Source organism: Odontesthes bonariensis, chromosome 23 (assembly GCF_027942865.1).
Source record: "Odontesthes bonariensis isolate fOdoBon6 chromosome 23, fOdoBon6.hap1, whole genome shotgun sequence".
NCBI lineage: Eukaryota > Metazoa > Chordata > Actinopteri > Atheriniformes > Atherinopsidae > Odontesthes > Odontesthes bonariensis.
The window spans coordinates 17258300-17279677 of NC_134528.1; the positions used below are offsets into that span (position 1 = coordinate 17258300).

At 40.7% G+C, this 21378-nt stretch overlaps 2 protein-coding genes across 4 annotated transcripts; both read right to left on the reverse strand.

Annotated features, from left to right (window-relative positions):
• Nucleotides 1-8688: 8688 nt before the first annotated feature.
• prrt2 (proline-rich transmembrane protein 2) lies at nucleotides 8689-14694 on the reverse strand. Of its 2 annotated transcripts, XM_075457211.1 has the most exons (5): nucleotides 14316-14694; nucleotides 12180-12455; nucleotides 11679-11974; nucleotides 11464-11593; nucleotides 8689-10571 (listed from the first exon to the last, which is right to left on the reverse strand). In XM_075457211.1, exons 2-5 carry the CDS (start codon nucleotides 12406-12408, stop codon nucleotides 10555-10557), a joined length of 672 nt encoding a protein of 223 aa, XP_075313326.1. In that variant the 5' UTR covers nucleotides 12409-12455; nucleotides 14316-14694; the 3' UTR covers nucleotides 8689-10554. The 2 variants fall into 2 exon arrangements, with proteins under 2 accessions (XP_075313326.1, XP_075313325.1); XM_075457210.1 differs by lacking the exon at nucleotides 8689-10571 and having other exon boundaries at nucleotides 10981-11593.
• A 248-nt stretch (nucleotides 14695-14942) lies between these two features.
• Nucleotides 14943-21251, reverse strand: kif22 (kinesin family member 22). Of its 2 annotated transcripts, none has more exons than XM_075457086.1 (13): nucleotides 21138-21251; nucleotides 20627-20838; nucleotides 20399-20526; nucleotides 20152-20303; nucleotides 19129-19338; nucleotides 18291-18687; nucleotides 17856-17976; nucleotides 17348-17468; nucleotides 17074-17254; nucleotides 16428-16522; nucleotides 15985-16185; nucleotides 15784-15843; nucleotides 14943-15133 (listed from the first exon to the last, which is right to left on the reverse strand). In XM_075457086.1, exons 2-13 carry the CDS (start codon nucleotides 20812-20814, stop codon nucleotides 15104-15106), a joined length of 1884 nt encoding a protein of 627 aa, XP_075313201.1. In that variant the 5' UTR covers nucleotides 20815-20838; nucleotides 21138-21251; the 3' UTR covers nucleotides 14943-15103. The 2 variants fall into 2 exon arrangements, with proteins under 2 accessions (XP_075313201.1, XP_075313200.1); XM_075457085.1 differs by having other exon boundaries at nucleotides 20627-20848.
• Between the last annotated feature and the right edge of the window lie 127 nt (nucleotides 21252-21378).

Genomic DNA, 21378 nt, shown 5'->3' on the forward strand with positions numbered 1-21378 from the left:
TCTCAGTCAAAGCTTGCTCCCTTCAAACAATGAAATATCAGCCAGTAACAGCTATAACAGGAATGGCAGTTTTGTTTTTTAAATTTATTTTATAGCATCACACATTACCAAAACTATAGAGCTATAGATACGAACATGACAAAATAAGTAAAGAATCGATAAATATAATCGCAGTCAAACATACGATGCAGGAATTAAAATGTCAACATAAACAGCAAGAATATGTTTACATATACGCAAATCCGCCCACACACAGTCATTATTCAAAGGTCTTGTGGGGTTAGTAGAGCTGTGAGCATTGAAGTAAAATGGTATTCCCACTGAGTTGATAGCCTTAAAACATTTTGGTTTTAAACTTTATTTTATTACTAATGTGGAGCCCCTTCCCCTTTTTGAAAATGTCAATACTTAAAGCAGTTAGAAGAATATTCTTACTACAACAACCTGGCGATGTCATTCCATTAGCGAATGCAAATTTACCCCGACCACTGTTAGATAAGCAGCTCCAAACTTCCTTCAGCCTGTTCTGAAACGCACATAAATAAAGATTTTAATTTCATTCACTTTCCTTGAGAGCTACATTTTTGGCAAATTTGATGTTGGATCAAGCTGAACTCTTAACAAGACCAGTGTTTGATTCGTATCCCTTATTGTTTTTTCTCACTGGAATCAGAGAGCTCTGTTGAACTTTCAGCTTGATCCTGAACTCTGACAGGCAGGTCAGAGATCAGTGTTTTTTTTTTTTTAAACACACAGTTACTCTATTTCTGTAAGTCAAAGAATTTGAATGGAAACAACATCATGCTTTAAGGCTCATCACGAACTGGCTGAATCTCTCAGAAGCAGAGTAATGGGTGTCGACACCGAAGCTCCATCTAAATTTCAAATGAAGGGTAAGAGAAACTGGTGGGACAGGTTGCAGCTGTACAGTTTGTAATTATTGTGCATTTTCTCCTGTAGCCTGAGAGGGAAAGAAGCTCTGTGCGAAAGGAGAGAAGGCTTCTACTGTTTCATCTTAGTCACTGTTTGTTCCTGACTTTGATCAAACTTCACCACTAAATGTCTTTCTTTTGTGGGAGCTGTAAACACAGGGAATACACCAGAATTCCTTTTTTTCTTTTAATTTATTACTAGTAACAAAAAGCAAAAAGTGTTATCCAAAGTAAAATATAACATAAAAAAATTCCTAGACTAAACCGACCAGTAATATACTACATAATCAAATCAAATGAACAGAATCACAATCAGTCTGAAAAGTCAACACAAAGACTTTAAACACAACAAACAAGGACTTGCTCACACATATGTAGGCTTATTGAGAAGCTGATGTGACCTTTAATTTCTCAATAAAATCGATTCTCAAATCCAGTGTCTTAAATGTATGTGACAAAAACTATTCTGATGTAACAAAAACACGAATGTCTGGACTATGAGGCATAGTATTTGCAGGAGTATGTGTACATGTTATGTTGTGAGTTCTAGGCAAGGCAAGGCAATTTTATTTATAGAGCACAATTCATACACAGGGCAATTCAAAGTGCTTCACAGCTACATAAAATCACAAGAAGGCAATAAAATCATTAAAAAGAAATAAAAAAAATTATATTAAAAAAATTTTAAAAAATTAAATTTTAAAACCCATTAAAATAATCATTAATTAATTAAAAAGTGAAGAGTGCAGATAAAACTTTCAGGTGTCATATGCACAGCTAAATAGAACTGTTTTCAGCCTGGATTTAAACATTGTCAGTTGAGGCCTGTCTCACATCTTCTGGAAGACTGTTCCAGATTTTAGGGGCATAAAACTGAAACGCAGTCTCACCTTGTTTAGTCCTGACTCTGGGCACCAGCAGGAGACCCCTCCCTGAGGTTCTCAGAACCCGAGTTGGTTCATATGGCTCTAACATGTCAGAGATGTACTTTGGCGCTTGACCATGAAGAGACTTGTACACAAGCAGAGCTGTTTTAAAGTCTATTCTCTGAGCGACAGGAAGCCACTGCAGAGACCTGAGCACTGGACTAATATGGTCGTATTTCCTGGTTCTAGTCAGGACTCGAGCAGCAGCGTTCTGGATGTACTGCAGCTGTCTTACAGCCCGTTTAGAGAGCCCAGTGAGCAGGCCGTTACAGCAGTCTAACCTGCTGGAGACAAACGCATGGATCAGTCTTTCTAAGTCTGGTTTAGACACTATTTCTTTGATTCTGGCAATGTTTTTTAGATGGTAAAAACCTGCTGATGTTACAGATTTAATGTGGCTGTTAAAGTTCAGGTCTGAGTCCAATATTACCCCGAGATTTCTAACTTGATATTTAGGTTTTAGAGAGAGAGTCTCAAGGTGACTGATAACACTTTCTCTTTGTTTCTGTGGGCCACAGACAATGATTTCAGTTTTGTCTGAGTTTAGCTGGAGGAAATTGTTTTGCATCCACACACTGATCTGTTCGATGCAGTGACACAATGTATCTACAGGCCCGTGTTCTCCTGCCGTCAGTGACACGTAGATCTGAGTGTCATCTGCATAGTTGTGGTAGGACACATTATAGCTGCGTATTAGCTGGCCTAGTGGAAGCATGTACAGATTGAACAGCACGGGTCCCAGGATTGACCCCTGGGGAACCCCACAGGTCATAGCCATTTGGTCTGAGACACAGTTACCAATTTCAACAAAATATTTCCTGTCCTCCAGATAGGACTTGAACCAGTTTAAAGCACGACCAGAGATTCCCACCCAGTCTTCTAACCTCTGTAATAAGGTCGCATGGTCAACTGTGTCAAAGACAGCACTCAGGTCCAGCAGAACTAAGACTGAGACTTTACTTGCATCTGTGTTCAGGCGGATGTCATTTGTCACTTTGATCAGAGCTGTCTCAGTGCTGTGGTGGGGCCTAAAGCCTGATTGGAAAATATCAAAAGCATTGTTAGACAGGAGAAAGTCACTAAGCTGTTGGTATACAACTTTTTCTTGGACTTTGCCTAAGAATGGCAGGTTTGATATGGGCCGGTTGTTCAGTACTGTGGCATCAAGATTGCTCTTCTTTAGAAGGGGCTTAATGACAGCGGATTTTAAGGCCTTTGGTAATATTCCAGTCTGGAGTGAGATGTTGACTAGATGAGCGAGTTGTGGTAACAAACTGCTCAGCACAGACTTTAGGAATCTAGTGGGCAACTCATCAAGGCAGCACGTTGATGAACTCAGACTGCAGATTCTAGCATTTTAATTTACTCCTCTGTGTTTCATATAGGCTTTAAAGGACAAGACCGTTTTTTTGACATTGGGCCCTTGACTTCACATTATAACATGATGTTCTACTCACCCCTGCTTGTTGTTGGTAATTTGGAGCTGTTCCAAAGATATTCGAGAGGCGTCTGGCTGCTCTCTTGAGATATTCGGCCATGAAACGGTTTCCTATGGGCAACGTTATACAGGCACAAACTATGCTTTTTATAATTTATTAATTACTGTACACTAGCACTGATAACGTGGAGGTGCGTCGCTTACTTAAAAAAATCCGGGTTACTGTAATTTTGAATTTTTGTCGTAAAGTGGGTGTTACTGACGTCCTCGTGGTGCTACTACCACAGACAGCCCACAGACCTGCTGCCTATTTATTCATTCGGCTAAAATTCAAAATTACAGTAACCCGGATTTTTTTAAGTAAGCGACGCACCTCCACGTTATCAGTGCTAGTGTACAGTAATTAATAAATTATAAACAGCATAGTTTGTGCCTGTATAACGTTGCCCATAGGAAACCGTTTCATGGCCGAATATCTCAAGAGAGCAGCCAGACGCCTCTCGAATATCTTCGGAACAGCTCCAAATTACCAACAACAAGCAGGGGTGAGTAGAACATCATGTTATAATGTGAAATCAAGGGCCCAATGTCAAAAAAACGGTCTTGTCCTTTAACTTATTGGTATTAGTGGTACTAAGTATGTGAATACATGTTTGTGCCTGTATGTCTGTGTGTGCATGGATGTGAACATGTGCATAAGAGACAAACTTATTATGTGAATGTGTTTTATTAATGTAAAATAATCAATGCCAGGAGATGTAACAGCATCCAAACAAACTCCATCTGGATGAGAGGATTGTTGTGCAAATGTTAGCCGAATAACCTCAGAATAACCACTGCAACTTCTGAAAAAAGTTCCCCGAAGGTCAGCTTTTTAAAATATTTTTTGCAAAGAATAGCTGCTTAGAAAACTTCCAGAGCATCTATTAAAAATTCTCCAGAATGCCAGTAGCCACTGTGCGGGGGCTGATAGGCTTTGTGATAGCAGGCTTGGGTTTGAGTCCCGTCTCCTGGCTCAATGCTACTCTCTGTCCTGCTCTCTGACCATTTTTTTCTGTCATCTCTCTGCTGATGATAAAGGCCACTAGAGCTCACAAACTGCTTGAAAAAGAAAAAGGTTTCACTGAGCCCTAAGGGTAATGATCCATAAAGGTCTTTTTCCAGAATGGCGCCACACTAATGCCAGTATTCTGCAGAGCTCTGGTCATATTGTATCTATTTAGAAGTTATAATGAGCTTCTCCTAAAGAAAACACAGATTTTTAAAACATCTTTCTACTTTGGTTTGGATTGCTGTGCACAGAACCTTTCAGAGAACATTTTTTTTAACATTCCCTGAAAGGCCTCTGATGGTTTCAAAAAGTACTTTCCTCCGATTGAGAAAAGACTTCCTGCAAAAGGATAAGAGCGAGTGTCTGATGCTCTAAAAGGGTTTTTGTGTAAACTTTGTAATGTCATGACAGGAAAGCTGGTAACATGATAATAATCAAGTCATTTAAAGGCAAAGCTGCTGCTGCTGATATCGAATGATTAGTGTAGACTCCATAGGATGAGATCACTCATGCATATTGTAGATAAAGTAAAACAGGGATGAAAGTATTACAAACACAATTCAGTGAGGATTGACAGAGCCTTGAAATCCCTTTTCATGATAAGCAGTTTTAATTACTGAGGCATAACAGGAGCTTTAGTGCCACCTAGCTGGGTTTGTGGTCGAGGGGTTGCAAGCAGCAGGGTGGATGCTGAAGTGTGGCAGTGGTGCAGTACAGTAATAATGGGCCAAAACAGCCTACCCCCATGAAGAATACTCAATTAAAAGCCAGTTCACAATTAGATTTGCACAGATCTCATAAAGTTTGCCGCTCCTGGTTAAACACTTTGCCGGCAAGGTAAGTAGGCATTAAGTTTCTATGTTTATATATTAATAATGGAAATCCCTCTGATTTTGTGCAACATCAATGTGTTAACTACTCTGTGCTGCTAACTGGGACAGACTTCTGTTACCAAGACATAATGTATGTTTAGAAACTTTTTTCTTTTTAAAAAACTCGGATCTTTTATCAGGAACATAAAGAAATGTCACAACGGTTTATTTTAGATACAGTTAGTAGATGTTGAATACCACAGTAAGTGGGTCAACGTGCTGATTTTTATAATCCACAGTATCTGTGCAATCTGTACCGTACATATGGCATGACTGTGATGCTCAGCCAAACCCCTGATCAACAGACACGTTGATGGAACGCAGCTTGTGCTGCCCTCTGTTGCACAGTGTTAGGTCAGACAGATACACATGTGTCACATCCTAAATGTACTTAACTAAAACAAATGTAGTTTAATGATGAAAACCGTCATTTTTCAAATAAATCCACCGCCCGTTTTAAGGTCACTGAAAAGCAGAACTTTGTGACCAATTTTTCTTTGTTAATGTGTTGCATTAACTATTAATCGTGTCTGCAGAGAAGTTACAAATGATATCTAAAAACATCAGTGCAAAATTAAAAGCTCTTCTCCGCTGAAAGAAGTTCATGTAACTGGTGAAGTGAATAATCACATTAATGATGACTGAGTTCAATTTGGTTGGTTCATTTTCAGGGCATTTTTAATGTGAAAGATCTTTTGCCTGGCTGCCTTTCTTCAAAGATTTTTGGAGTGTAAAAGCATAATTATGCAACTTTCAACACAGATGATCTCTTTTAATTGCGTTTGTCGCAGCAGAAAAGTTACTAATCTAACACACCGTATTAATTATGGCCCCTCGCGTGACGTGATGGAAAAATAGTTTCCATATTTGTGGCCTCATTTTTGCAGCAAACAGTGACCTCAGCCCCCAGTTGACATGTGTCAGATCCAGCTGACTGTCAGTACAAATGAGTAACATTCAAAGAAACTAAGTGGATGATTGAGCAGCTGACCCTGACCTCTGCAGAGTTCCAGTTTGCATGCTTGCTGGTGGATTATTTTTTGCTTTATGAGTTTCAAACACATCTAATTTCACTTCTGATATCCACATCAATTCATCCAAGTATCGAATCTCACTCATATCACTCATTCTGATTATTTTTAAGCCCTGCTTCTCCCTGCACCAGAGGGGAGCAGTGTTGGCACAAGTTAATTATTTTCTATACAGACTGACAACATACCATTATGATGCATCCAAACAACGCCAAACTGACTCGCAGCCTCAGTGTTTACGTGACCCAGCTGGATCATCTCTGACCCACTTATTGCATCTGCATGTGACTCTATCTAGTAAACACTTTCATTGCGAGAACAACTGTACTGCATATATTCTGCTGAATAAGCTGAACACAAAGAAAAATGACCTTAGCTGTCAAAATGTTAACACAGGAGACAGGGAATGTTGTTGTCGCATGTTGGGGTGCTACTGTATTTCTGTCAAAGCTGCTCTTTTTCCCCCTCCTTAGTGAGCCAAAAAAGAATGAATGTATGAACTATAATTATCATTATAGCGTATGTTGCTGATGCTCACTTTACACTCTTTGTGTTGCATTGTTTTGCATTCCTCTCCGCTCCCATTTTGGTTACTTTGTGTTTTATTTTTGTGGCCCAGTTTTAGCTGCTTATTTGTGGCTTTGTGCGTCTTTTTCAGTTTGGTCAGTTTGTATCACTGCTGTCAGTTTATTTTCATTTAGGATTCCATGTCAGTCTGACATTTCGGCCCGTTTGTGTCTGGTTTGGATCATTTTCTGGTCAGTGTGCAGCACAGTTTTAGTTGTACTGCATCACTGTGTCATACTCTGTGTCCTTTGTGGTTACATTGCACCTCTTTTTTTTTTTTTTTCAAATCTCATATTTAACTCATTTAACTTTTTTAATTTATTAGCTGTTGCAAGTCAGTTTTAGTCACATGTTCTATCTAAGCCAACCACTGCATTTTTTAAGTTCTTTTGGGTTTATTTTGTGCCATTTTATCTTTATGTCATGTCTCCTAGTTTCTTTGTTTTATATCTCTTCTGCGTTTCAGTTGGTTTGTTTTGCCTTTTGTTCTGGTATACATATTTTATTTTTATTTGGTTTGGTTTCCTTAGCTAGGATATTGCTTTTGAATTGGCTTTCTATATAAGAATTGGACTAATTTTTAATCTAATTAATTGGATTTGATTGGATTATGATTACAATTAATTACACTGATACTAGAAACAATCAGGCTGATTGAAAAACCCCAAAGCCATGACAATGAACCTTGATCATTTTGATACCTTAAGATTTTGAGATTACTGTGACATTAATTAGGGTGCATACATAAGGTGCAGCAAAAGGACACATTTAACAAGCATGGAGCAAAGTAAAGTATGCCATTTTCACTGATGCTAGCTAGCTGTACTGCTGTACAAGTTGTTCTGTTGTACATATTGGTTGTTTGGTCACCACTTTATTTCAGACTGGCATACATTATCTCAGCATTTGAAGCAGATATGGACTTCTGTCTGAAGTTTTCATTCGAGCTATCAGGATGAATAGTCTTATGTCTTCCCTCTGGTGCTCCCTTGCAGTTCAAATCCCTGGTTGTAAGTGAAAAGTAAAAACAACTATGGCGTGAAATTTGGTGCCAACATTTGAGTCCCTGTCAGGATGAAAAGGCTTTGATAGTGTTTAATTGTTCATTAGCAACATTTTACATTCTAACATCGACAATGTTTTCAGTGTTAGCTGCTATTCGCATGCAGACCCAAGCAAAACAACAGAAGTGTTACTTGTAGATTACTTGTATCTTATTCCTTGAAAAACCAAAATACTCAAATTTTTATTAAACTATTAATCGGCTTCTTTTTAATCTTCTGTCATGACTATCAAACTAATCTCCAGAACTCATTTATAGTAATATTATGTAGAAAGTGCTGTACCTTCAGTAAATGTCACTATTCCAAAAATATTTTTCTTTTCATTTTGGAAAAATGAGGCTTGTTCTGTGCTCTCCTTAGGATTATGAAAGAGGAAGGACTGCACACCCATTGGAAAGAGCTACTTTCAGAGTTTAGAAATGATGAGGCTTATTTTTCTTTGATTTTGCAGAACTCATCTGAGACTTAAGTTCTCATTACAGTCCATCAGAGTGTGTTTCCTTGGCTCTGAGCTGCACCTTTCAGCATTTTGCTCTTCCTGCTGTCTCTGCTCCTCTGCCTGCCAACAACAGGCGCTTTGCATCACTGCAGCTTAAACACGATCACAAGACTTAAAAATACACCCACTAATACTCCACCCCAGCCGACTTTTTTTTTCTTCTTCTACTCTCATGTGCTTAATTGCAAAACGCAATCTCTCCTCAGCGGGCTAAGCTCTCTGGAAATCTCTCACTTTTGACGCTCAAAGACAAAATCTCTTCAATCTGCTGCTGCACTTTATCTCATCATTACAACAGTGAAAACATGTCACATGCATTGTGTCTTTATTATGAATGTGCTGCAGAAGAATAATAATCCAAGTTCCATCTTACCTTTTCAATTTACTATCATCATACATGAATAAAAATCCACAACATTCCACGAACCACAAAGATTATAGAAGCTAGCTGAGAATACAATGACTGTCAGAGCACTAGCTGACAGTTTCTGTGCCTACGTTAGATCATGACTACATAATGCTAACTTATATCAACTAGAGAATTATCACAATATTGAAATTTATATCTGCAGAATACATACAGTTATCGATTACAATTAAATTTACATTATAAGAAAGAAAATTTTCCATATCAGTTGTTACAGAAAACCTTGTGATTAGACTCTGAAGTCATGTCTGTACATGATTGAAAATCCAGGTCACAGTAAATAAGGGGTTTCATCTGGTCTTGATGACCCAGTTGTTGAAGATCACAGTGAGAATCACAGGTAGATAAAGATTAGAGGTTAGTTAAAGACAAACAGGAGTATCATAAGAATAACAAACCATACTTTAAAATGAGCTCTTCAAACTAACGCTACTTAGTTCGACTTAAAAGTTCTCATCCACAAAGCCACGTCTGAACCGTCATATTACATACATACATACATACGTAAAGGTTCTGACACATCTGGGATAATATCAACCATTCAAGGTCTTTTAAGGGACAATAATGCCACAGTGTGTCTGATTTATAAGCACCTGTGGATGGAAACTGAGGCTACAGCCACAACAACAACAAGCTATTGAATTTGTTAACCAAATAATGATGCCCACACACACAAGTCTACCTTCATCTGTCAGCAGTGCCACTTCGAGAGCATCAGGTTAGGAAATAGATCTCAGTTTCAAAAGGATCTTTTACAAACATTATCAAAAGGTAGGTTATAGATGACGTTATAGATGATTTGCTACAGTTGGTTTGCTTTAATCAACCCTTTCCCAGCTCACAGTAGTCAGTAGTGTAGAGTAGATATACAGTAAAGCTGCAGAGGAGTAAAGTCTCATTTCAGTTTCCTCAGTGACCAGAGTTGGGTCTTAACTCAGCAAGAAACTTTCCCCCTAAATTCATTTATTTGGCACATATTTTTCCTTGCAGAGAAGACAGTGCCTTCTGTGTGAGACTTTCCATAATCCCCTCCATTGTAGCACCCATAGCTGGTCCTTGGTAAGCCTCTCTTTCATCCTCTTTTGCCACCCGTACACTCACTCTCAAACACAAGATGTAGGGCACCAGAGTTGTGAAAGTCACAGAGGACAGTCTGGAACAAGAGGACATAGGGTGGTTCAAAGTGTTTCTTCTCTGTCTGGGGAATGGATGAATTTCTGTTGTTTGATTCCCACTGCAACATGAATCCCACAGCCTCTCCGTGTGTGTCTGAGGGGATTTAACGGCAAGCTGATGCGTCCTGTTGTTGGTGCAGTGAGGGGTGGACTTGGCGGACATTTTGTAGGGGCTTGTATATGTAGCTGACGCTGGGAGGCCTCTCGGTTTTCTAGTGCACCAGTTCTGCAGGTAGTGATTGGATTCTCAAAGGGTTTGTGTCGTTCTTTAAAATCGTTCTGAATGTGTTGACTAGAATAGGAAGGAACTGATCAGTCTGCCTACTCCCTTCTCCATTTAACATGAGACAGACCACCCCCCCTCACGCCACGCTGAGAGTAGCAGCATTTGCATACTTTACGTTCTTCCATTAGCAAAAGGGATCATATATAGATTACAGAAATACAAGTAAGCGCTGCATATCGGGTGCATATTTGTCACACATCCAGGTAATGACTAGGTGGTAAAGATGGTGGTGCAGGTGCGGGCCAGACGGTCAGTTGTCTTATCCAGTTTCATCCTGGGATGAAACTCAGGTTTTCACATTTACTAAAAAAAGAAAAGGAAGCGTATTAGTTAGAGCTGTATATTCTGCAGCCTAATATGGATGTATAAACGTTCACAGACCACAGAGGACAGTTACATAATGAGAAAAACAAGGATTGCTGAGTCCCAGTGGTCTAAAACTCAAGTTGTGTCTACAACTGCTCTTCCAGTCATTGGGCTAATTAGAACATCTCTTGGCTTAATGAGACCCAACTGGCTGCAAGTGTGCGCACTCAAAGGTAAAGACAAATGTCTGCTTGAACTGAAATGAAATGAAAAGGCAAAGAATAATTTATTTAACTGAGTTAACCCTCACCTTTATGTTTAAATACACATCATTTGTGCAAAACAAATACTAATCCCTTTCTATGCAAGTCACTGAAATGATCACTGATCTGTTATCAGAATCCCTTTATTTGAAAGGTACAATAAATGTACATTTTTTTCAGCTTGTGAATAACTCACACACTGACATGCATAGTACACATATGGTACAGGAACAAGATTTCACATATGGTACAAGCATACAGGGTAAAACAGACACATACCACTCTACAGGCAAACTGAGGCATGCAGTGGGTTACATCTGCAAGTATGGTCATAAAAATGTAGATTTAAGGTCTCATTACACTCTTCATGTAGTGTTTCTAAAGCCTAAAGTGCCTCAGTGCATAAAGATGCATGCAGGCACTGGGACTAGAGACATATGGTGCAAACACAGATGGAACAGTGAATAGATATACTACATCATGATGGAATAAATAGAGACAGTAACAGGCTTTTGAGCCAGGAGGATCACAACAGAGGAATTCAGAGGAGAGAGTCAGCTGGGCACAGTTACAGAGAGGGTAAAGAGATGTGGTTAGGGTTTATAGGTCAGATTTGGGACACTCACTGGCCAGGTTGACAATGCAGGCGATGATAATGACCGTCCCTCCTACTAGTGACACCACGGAGAGCATCTTGGCCACACGTCCCAGACGCACGGCGCCGTCCAGGTTCCCTTGCTCGAGACTGTTCTTAGACTGAAGGAGAAGATCGAACAATCTGTCAGCTTCAGTTTTACAACAGATTCATGTTTGTCTAAGCCACAAACCGACTCCTTCTTACCATGATTGAGTAGACAAATCCAACAATGTTGATGGGCCAGACGGGACAGAAGCAGGCCAGCACGGACAGGAGGAGGTAGTCTTTGACCTTGGTGCGGTCCAAGGGGGGGTTTGTGGCGATGCTGGAGTGTCGCGAAATTGACGGCCTGGGCGAGAAGGCGGTGTAACCGATAGAGCTTGCCCTGCTGCCCTTCCTGGTCTTGCCGTTATGAGGGTAGGAGATTGAGTGTTGTCTTCTGGGAGGGGAGGAGACAACTGAAGAGGTGCTCTCTGCAGGAACTGTGTGGATCCCATTACCTGCACGTGAAGGATGAAAAGGACAAACACAAGGTAAATGTATGTGTGTGTGTGTGTGTGTGTGTGTGTGTGTGTGTGTGTACTCTCCCAGGAGCTCATTCATGCAGTGGGATTTGACTTTCCCTGAGCAAGCTGACTAAGCAGCTGTATGACCCAGCCTCCACCCACCCGCTGCCTCAATGAGAGGTCAAACTGAGCTACTTACTGTTCTTCAGTTTCTCGTTGATGACTATAACGAGCTCTCCTTTGGATTTGCTGCGGGGGGGCCTCGTGCCAGTTGGGCTGCTGCTGCTGAGGAGGAGTTCTTCACCCAGGACCGGTGGGCATGGCACAGAGACGGAGGCTTGGCCTGACAGAGAATCCTCCTGATCCAGCAGGGATGGTTGTTCTTCCCCTTGCCAAATTGTGGGAGCTGGCATCATATTCACAGCCATACTTTCAGCAACTTGTCCAGTCCTGTGTGTGCTGCCTGTAGTTACACCTGCGGGGTCCAGAAAGTAGCTTTAGCCATAGTTATAAACAGGGGCTGCTCCCTGGCTCATGCCTGGGGATTGTACAAAAATCAGTGGCGAGGGTGGTGGAAATCTGACATTTGCTTTTAAACAATGGCAATTTTAAAAGATAAAAATCAAACCTATAGACAACAATCGTCTCTCTAAATCAAGATCGATTCCATGGCTTTGCAGTTAGTCTGTCGACAGAATTGTGCCAAAAAACTACTTAATTGAGTTTTCCATGTGGAGCATAAGTAAAAGGGGAAAATGGAAATGTTGCTCACAAAATCGCCATGGCTGAGGATGCACATCTTGTGAGGATATCCCCATCAAAGCGAAAAACTATGACCAGGTTCAGACTGAAGTATCTCTCAAAGACTGTTGTTATTTACATCACCAAGCGGCCTGCGTTAGTTGCTGAGGTTACAAAGTAGGTCTCTGAACCTGGTTTCACACAGAGTTACACTTGTGATGTTGCTTTGCAACAGCAGGCTCCTTCCAATTTAGTTTGCTCAGAAGCCTCCCCCAGAGTGCCAGCAGACAATTCATTCTGACATCTGTCTGTCCACTGTTATCCTCCATAGCCATCTGCTTGTATCAGCATTGATTCCACTCAGCACTGCTGTTGCCCTGGATTCAGGGCTTTTGTTTTGTGTCATGGTGAGTATGTAAGAACAAGACACGTGTCTGCAAATATGAATTAGTTCAAATTTGCAAAATAGTTTAAAAAAAAAACACAATCTTATAGATTACCTGCAGCAAATTCAGTTTGTATTAGCCAAGCAACCGGTTTGTGTAAGAAGTCTGAGCGAGGTTTAACAGAATCTCTTAGCTTTAAGGAACAACCACCGCTATCATTAATACAGCTTTAAATTTCAGACTTTCCAGTCACCTAATGTACATTCACTTGATTCTGCATCTTGACAGAAAGGAGAGCGCACGCTTAATCTGTTTTTTGTAAATCAGGCAATGATTCTGCTCCAGTATTTCACAGAGGAACTCCTTATTTTACATGTTGAAAGGTTGAAGGTTGCAGGTTTACAGATTGTGTGTGTGTGTGTGGGGGGGGGGGGGGGTTCCTAGGTTTCCCAGCACTGTACTGCTGGTGTTGCATTTTCATTTATCGTTTTTTTCCTACCCATTTTCTCCATTTCTACATTCTATAAATATATATCTTGGTATTACAGTCCCTGAAATTCCGTTTTCGGCTCATTTCCAAATTGAATGCAGGCTCAGTATCGCCATAATCCACTTTGACATCAGATGACATTAATCCGCACATTAATCACGTATCTCTTATTGCTGAATAGTAAACAAAACAAAAAAATGTGAGCACGATTCATTCTAAATAAGGCCTAAATGTGCTCAGAGCTCATTAGAATAGCAGATGGTCTTTTCAGGTAAGGCACAAAAAAAAAAAAAAACAGGTCACAATGACACAGGGAGTACAAAGGCATGGCAGATGGAGGCAGCTTCCTTTGAAGCGATAGTGGCAGCCATAGTCTCCATGCAGGTGTGTACATAGCTTTATTTCATCATGTGTACACAACCGCTAACTGGCATATGGTGGCCGGTCACTGGGCTCGGAACAAAAGCTAAAGGACACAGCACAAAGGATGAGCACAAAGGACAAATACTCAGAAGCAGGGAAGGAGGATTCTTTTTAATTAGCCTGTCGCTGTTGATTTGTATTCAGCAGAGGAGGCTGCTGCTAGATTGCGTTAAGCAGAAAAAAAATGCACGCAAGGCGCTTTGAATAGATTTGAAGTAATATAGTAAAAATAAATGGTTCAAAATAATATTTGAGGATTACGAGAAATAAAAGAGCAAAGATAAATCAAACTGACCTCTTTTTTATTATTTATTGCCGCGTCTATCTCACCACAGCCGCGTCGTCCCTGGTTTGGGCATCGTGGGAACGTAATTCTCAGGTGGAAAAATGTTAAAATAGAAATTCAGATCAGACGCGAACAAACATCTCTCATCCCCGGTGGACTTCCAAGCGTGTGCGGCAAGTCTTAAAAATCCGACCACTTAATGTGCGTTACACAAAAGCTGCAGTTCTCGCGCATCCTCGGCTCGGGCGCAGTGTGCCGGGATGGATGGGAGTCTCCGGGATAACGGGGTGGATCAGTGAGGAGGGGTGTGTGTGTGTATGTGAAAGGAAAAGTGAAATCCACCAGACTACGTGCCAGAGAGAGCAAGCGGGTTGGATTATAGCATCATCCTGCCTACACCCTAAGAAGGGAGAAAAAAAATAAAAAAATCTTCCAGCATTCAATATTTATCCACTGACGCTGCATCAAATCACAAACTGGTCCATTTTTTTTGTTTGTTTGTTATTTTAACACTGGAAGCAGGCGACAAGCATCCAGAGATTGATGACCTGGCATGGTGTTGACGATGAGGAGTAACATTGGACCCGCAAGGTGAACATTAGATTTATTACCCTTGTGAAATAAAACAACAAGCACTGAATTCATGTAAGGTTTATTAAAAAGCTCACGTGTGCCACCAGCAGGACATAGCTGTCCCTACAAAAACAGAAAAACCAAAAAGTATATACAAAAAAAAGAAAAAGATTTTATAATATGTACAAAAAACATGGGTCGATTAAAAATATATAAAAAAGGAATCATTTCCCCATGGCGCTCAGGATATTTGCCTGCAAAAGATAAGAACAAGCAACGATTAAAAGAGTAAAACCTCAAACATCCTACAGTGAACTGAAGAAAAGCCATATCTAAAAAAAAAAAAAGGTAGAAGCCATCGTACTCAGCAAGTCTGCTGTTTTGTTTACAGTAGTACCTGTGCCATTTTTAACATATGGCCAATCAAACAAAAAACTAGTACAACTCATCCCAGTGTGTTTAGATTAAAGCAACTTCTTGTAATTATTCACACTGGAACGAACACACATATCACGTCAAACATTTTCATCCGATGCTGGATGAGAAAGTCATGTGACATCCAAATGCGTAATGTGCTCTATTCTGTGAAGAGCACGAGCTCTCAACTAAACGTTAAACGTAGCCTCTCTGTGACCTGTGGAGCGAAAACGACGCTCCCACTTCCTAAACTCTGACTGAAGTATAACAGCATGAGGGGAAAGTTTTGAAGCCAACGCAACAGTCCCCTGAGACCAAGTCAGGGGCCCCGCTTACTGACAAGTGAGTGAAACAGAACGGCGTTAACCGTTTATCCCTCAGGTCCGTCCTCTGCAGGTAATCTATGCCTGCAAATATCCCAGATGGCTGCATCTAAAACGGGTGACCCGAGGCTTTTAAAAGCGGTTTTCATACATTTATCGCTTACCTTCATAAAGGTTGAAAATCTCTTTTCTGTCATACCCTCGACTTTTGTCAGATCTTCCAACTGCAAAATAGCAATCCAACATCAAGTCAATTAGTCAATTAATCAATATACATACACACACTCAAGTTGTAGTGTGAGCTGCTTGATGAAACATGATCCATGTTAGATTTGATTATTATTATTTTTTTTTTTACTACCAACCTTTGTGAAGCAGCCGTGAATCTCCCTCCAGCCCAGAATGAGCTTTGCCTTCTTGTCACCAATCTGCTGAAGGCCTTTCAGCTCTTTAAGGCAGCCGGCATTTAAAATTTGCAGTATTTTCTCTCTGGAACGTTCTAAAACTGATGTATCAAGCTGGGACTCCCACGAGTTCTCCTTAATATTCTCTTTACCATCTGGAGGCTGATAGAAAAAGAAAACAATGTACTTTCCACAATTAGATCATGTGCATCACTGATAACTGTCATCTGTATTATTCTTAAACTTCTTATTCAAACAGAGGCTTTGACCCATAAATGCGACATCCAGCAGTATTAAAAAAAGAAAAAAAAAAGCCAATGCCTCATGTCAGCTTGTATTATTTCATGCTTGCAACTCTGCAAATGTGTCGGGCTAAGCACACCAGTCGGTGCTTAGATGCTGACCTCAACCAGGTCTGAAAGCTTCTTCCCTTTCTTCTTGACACAGACTGACTGTTTTTTGACGACTGCAAGCTGCTGAAGAGGCTGGAGCTGGGACACTGAAGGAGAGAAAAACACACACACACACACAAGATGTTATACTTAAAATACCAGACAAGAGTAGAAGCTCAGTCATTCTGAGAGGAAAAAACAAAAAACAAAAAAGTCTAAATTTAATATATGTTGGTTGTGATAAAATAATCTTTTCAAGGTCAAAAGCATGAGCTCAAGTTGCTGAGGGACGTAAAAATAATTCCTCCTCATCGTCATTTGATATCGTCCCCGGCTCAAGTGTTGTAGACCGAGCTCGAGTATCGCGTTGCAGCTCATCGATACCTCCAGTGATTCAAAATGACGGAATCATACGATCACAACTCTTTAAGGGAGAAAGACTAATAGACGATTGCACAATAGGAAAAGTTGAAATATTTGTGTTTAACTGCTAATTCAGGGGCAGCTTGAAGACAGGCGTATCTGACGCGTCTTAATATGGAAGCCTTTTCATCTCTTCACTTTGTAACGGTATTACACTAAAATCATTTCTTGATAAGGAAAGGGAAGAAACCGTTCTTTGAGGTGACATTGATAGATTCAGTCATTTCTAACTGACCTTGCAGAGGTTGCACAACAGCCTGCTTCTTATTGGGTTTTGTGCCAGTCAGCTGTTTTCTCTGCAGGGGGGCTGAGTCGTTCTTGAAGGCAGGCTCCTCTGTTGAATTAGACTTTTCTCCTGCCAACTGACTAAGAAGCATGGCCTTGTTTTCAAACTCCCTCTGTTTCTCTTTGAGCTCCTGCAAAAAAAAAAAAAAAAAAAAAAAAAGGATTTTAGGGCTGACTGATCAGATATTATCAGAGTCAAAATTTTGATGAAGGTGCATCTTCACCTGGATCTCTTTGCGTGACTGGGCCACATCTTTAAGTACACTCAGTCGGTCCTTGTCCTGGCAGCTCATCATCAGCTTCTCCAGAGCTATTAGCCTTTCCATCACCGACGGTTCTGACAAACTGAGGAGAGAAAAAAAAAAAAAAAAACAGGCAAACAATGAGTCGTTTTAAAAACAGAAGTTTAAAGGTCATGCATCCCAGCATAGACTGACACCTGATAAACAGATGGTAAAAGAGCAGCATTTTTCTTTTTCCCAGCAGGCATAGCAGCTGTACCCAATGAGAGTGCTGCAGAAGCTTGGCTTTGGCAGAAAGAAAACTTGGCTCACTATGCTGTGAGGCCTTGGCCTGTTTAAGCTGCTGTTGTCTGGATGAGATGCAGCAGAAGAAATTTAATTCAATGTGGTTACATTGGGCAAAAGCATTTGCTTAGTCAGCAATTACAGTTCTGACAAGTCTGATTAGTGACAAAAAGTAATCTATAAGTCTGTATCTATATAGTCTAACCTTTGGTGATGAGCCGACGGTGAGGAACCATCCTGTTCTGCTTTCTTCTCATCTTTCTGCTTCTTCTTGTGTGGCTCAGTGCCAGAACCTCCCGCCGTATGCTCCTCTCTGGCTCGCTTAACTGGAAATAAGGCAGAGGGGAAATTGAACAGTTTGGTATTTAGTACACAGAGTCTCTGTGTGAAGCAACTTGGAAGATGGCCTGAGTTGAAGCCATGGGAACAGAAGCAAAATGTATTAGACAAAAGCTTTAAGGAAGAGATTCAGCATTCATGTTTGGCCATCATCCTATGGGATGTGACATGAGTGCCCCCTACTGGCTCATTGATCAATCCTAACAAAGCCCTGCTCCCCCTCTGCTTATTCAGTTTCATTTTAACTTTCAAAGTCATTTGCCATTAAAAGCATTTAATTTCCTCCCCCAGTGTCACTCACCTGGAAGCACAGGCATGGCGACAGTTTCACGCGTGAATGGCTTGTTCACAATGAGCTTGGATTTGGCTGCAAAGTTCAGCGCACTAAAAGTGTCAAAATAATAACTGTACTCTGGTGCGATATTGGTGATCATGACAGAGTGAGCCGAGCCTCCCAGAGAGTCCTGCAGCAGTCGTGTGAGTTTACTGTCTCTGTACGGTACACGGATGGCTGTGCCAGAGTTAAGAGAGTCCACCACTTTGCTGAGTGTGAAAAGAGACAGGTTGATGGCGCCGCTTTCTTTCAGACGGAGGCCTTGGTTGCCAGTGCGGCGATTGTCCTCAGACCCAGCCAAGTCTACCAGGTAAAGTTTCCCCGTCTGTTGTCGGTATGGTAAGGCACGCTGAGTCCGCACGACCTAGATAGTTGAAAAGATGAAAGTTGGAGAAGGAGCAATGATACAAGTCAGATGGGGAAAGAAGGTGAAATGCAGGTTAGAGGATGAAAAGTGAGTGAACAAACAAACAAACAAAAACAAACCTTACATTTAACACAGGTGGGATATTAGATATCGAAGACAAAGAATAAGAATGAATTTGAAAAAAATATATATTAAAAAGGATAGGAAACAACAGTTTGTATCTCTTCGTGTAGTCCCAAAAGGCCCAGAAAATGCTAGTGGGAGTGTTCCAAGAGAGAATCAATTTTAGCACCAGCTACCAAATCTTGGTCTACTACTCAAAGACCACGACCTGTTTAAGATGCTGTTTGACCATAGACGTGATATACATACAGAGCAGATAAATACACAAAACTGATCTCTGGATGATAAATATATGTTGATCAAATATTGTCAAACCTTGATAAGCAAGATAGCGTGACTGCGACTGGAGCGCTGGTTTAGTTTGGTAGAAGCTGTGGTACGATTGAGGGTGGCAGGGACAAAGTGTTTGTCAAAGTCTGCGAAGGAGGAGATGGTTGTGTGGGTGAGGCCAGGGATAAGAATGTTCTTGTCCTTGTTCTCTCTGATGGGCAAATCATGGGAATTTGGCGATAGAAGATCTAGGACCTGAGAGAAAGGAAGAGGGAAGTTGGGATAATTACACAATGTCATTATACAGGTTGAAATGATGAAAAACAAAAACAGGAACAACCGGTTTAATTCAAAGTTTAAGGAGATGGAGGGGTTATGAAGTTATGAGAAAAACACTTAATGCCTCAAAGTGCCTTTCACACTGAACAAAAAACATTTCAATAGACATTTTACACATGGCTCGTCTTCAATGCATAAGGCCACAAACTGCAGTTTGTCTCCAGTCAAATGACTGCAGTAGTCACTGTTATTTCCAGCTCTCAATCAGCAGCAATGAAACATGACACCCTGGAGGAAATACATTTTTGCCGAGTGAGCACGATCCCAAAATAAGTCACAGAACCACACATAGACCCATGGTCGTGGTTCACATGGAGGCTGGGAAACTGATGGGCAATCCTACTGAGAGAAAGAACCAGTGAGTCAGTATGGAAGCTGCCAGCTCACACTCAGTTAAAAAAATTAATCATATGTTCATCAAGTCGGACAGAATCAGAATTTCACCTCTCAACCAACCTGAACTAGGTGCTATGCTGGACGAATGCAGAGCTAGTTCAACTTCAGTTTCACTGGTACTATCACTGCACAAATGTTGCAGAGTCTTTTACTTTATGATCAGCATTTTCAAAAAGGGCATTTTAGTATTAGACATGAAAGCCGTTAGTCAAAAATTATGACAACCATTTCTGACAAAACTGTCCACTTTCAAACTGAATAAATTGTTCAGTCGTGTGCAAATTGTGAAGTGTTTGTGGGTGATTGAATGCATCTGTAGCCAAATATACAAACCTTCTCATTATAAATTTCCAGATAGGACATGCCAATCTTGTAGTCCCACCCGTCATCCTCATCCTTAGCATTGACCAGGTTAAAGACCTCACAAACGGCTCGAGGGATCACACCTGGCTGCTCTGGACTTCCCAACATGGTGTGGGTCTTGCCTATGAAAGAGTCCCAAACATTTATAAACCCACTGCGAATACATCTATATAACCAACTTTAACGGTTTATGGTGAAATAATTTGCTTCTACGTACCAGCTCCAGTCGGCCCATAAGCAAACACACTGGCATTCTGTCCGTTCAGTATGTGTGGTAGGATGGGCTTTACTGATGCGAGGAAAACCTCTTTCTGCGTCGTTTGCTCACCATGGAAAACGTCAAAACTGTAGGAGCAACCAAAAGCACCCTTAATGTATGATATTGGACGAGGGTTAAATATCCTACAAACAAAACACTAGCGGGGAAGATAATGGCGACACTTACTGGTACTTGACGGTTTCTGTTGCATTTCTCCAGTTGATGATTTCCAGGTTCTGGGAGTCCAGGCCTCTAACACACGGTCCCTCGGATTTTTCATCTTGATTGACCATGTAGGGTCTCAAACGAACTGCTACCCGAACCCTGGAGGCCTTCTTGTTTCCACCATCCGATACAGTCGCACGTTGAGCCATGTTTGAAATCTCAAAAACAATGGCCTGAGCAGGCCTGGAGACCGTTCATAAGCAAAAAAGCTAACCTCCCTTATGTATAAATTTCCTCTGTACATAAAAAAAAGTTGCTAAATTGTTCGGACTAACAAAGCAACTTGGACAAATCAAACACCAAGGTTCCTGGAATAAAGTATTGCTAATCCAATTCATAGTTCCATCAGTAACATTGACTTTAGTTGCCGAACAAGCTAAAGTTGGATGACAAACGTTTGTCTTATCAAAATAACGTCACTTTCCAAGCTGAGGTTAAATAGTTATTTAAAAGTTTATTAGTAAACACTTACCAGTATTAGCAACTTTCTTGAGTCAATCCTTTTTTTTGTTTGTTTTATTGTCTTAGCTCCACTTTTAGCAACATTGTAGACAACCCCTTTTAACAATGGCGACTAGGTCCTTAACAGTCCTCTAACCGAACACTTTTTCAAATGAGGAGCGTCGCAACCGGAAACGACTATTAACCAATCAGAACTCGCTCACAAACTGGCGCCTTTTTCACGTATCTACCCTATATTTATGAAATTTCCT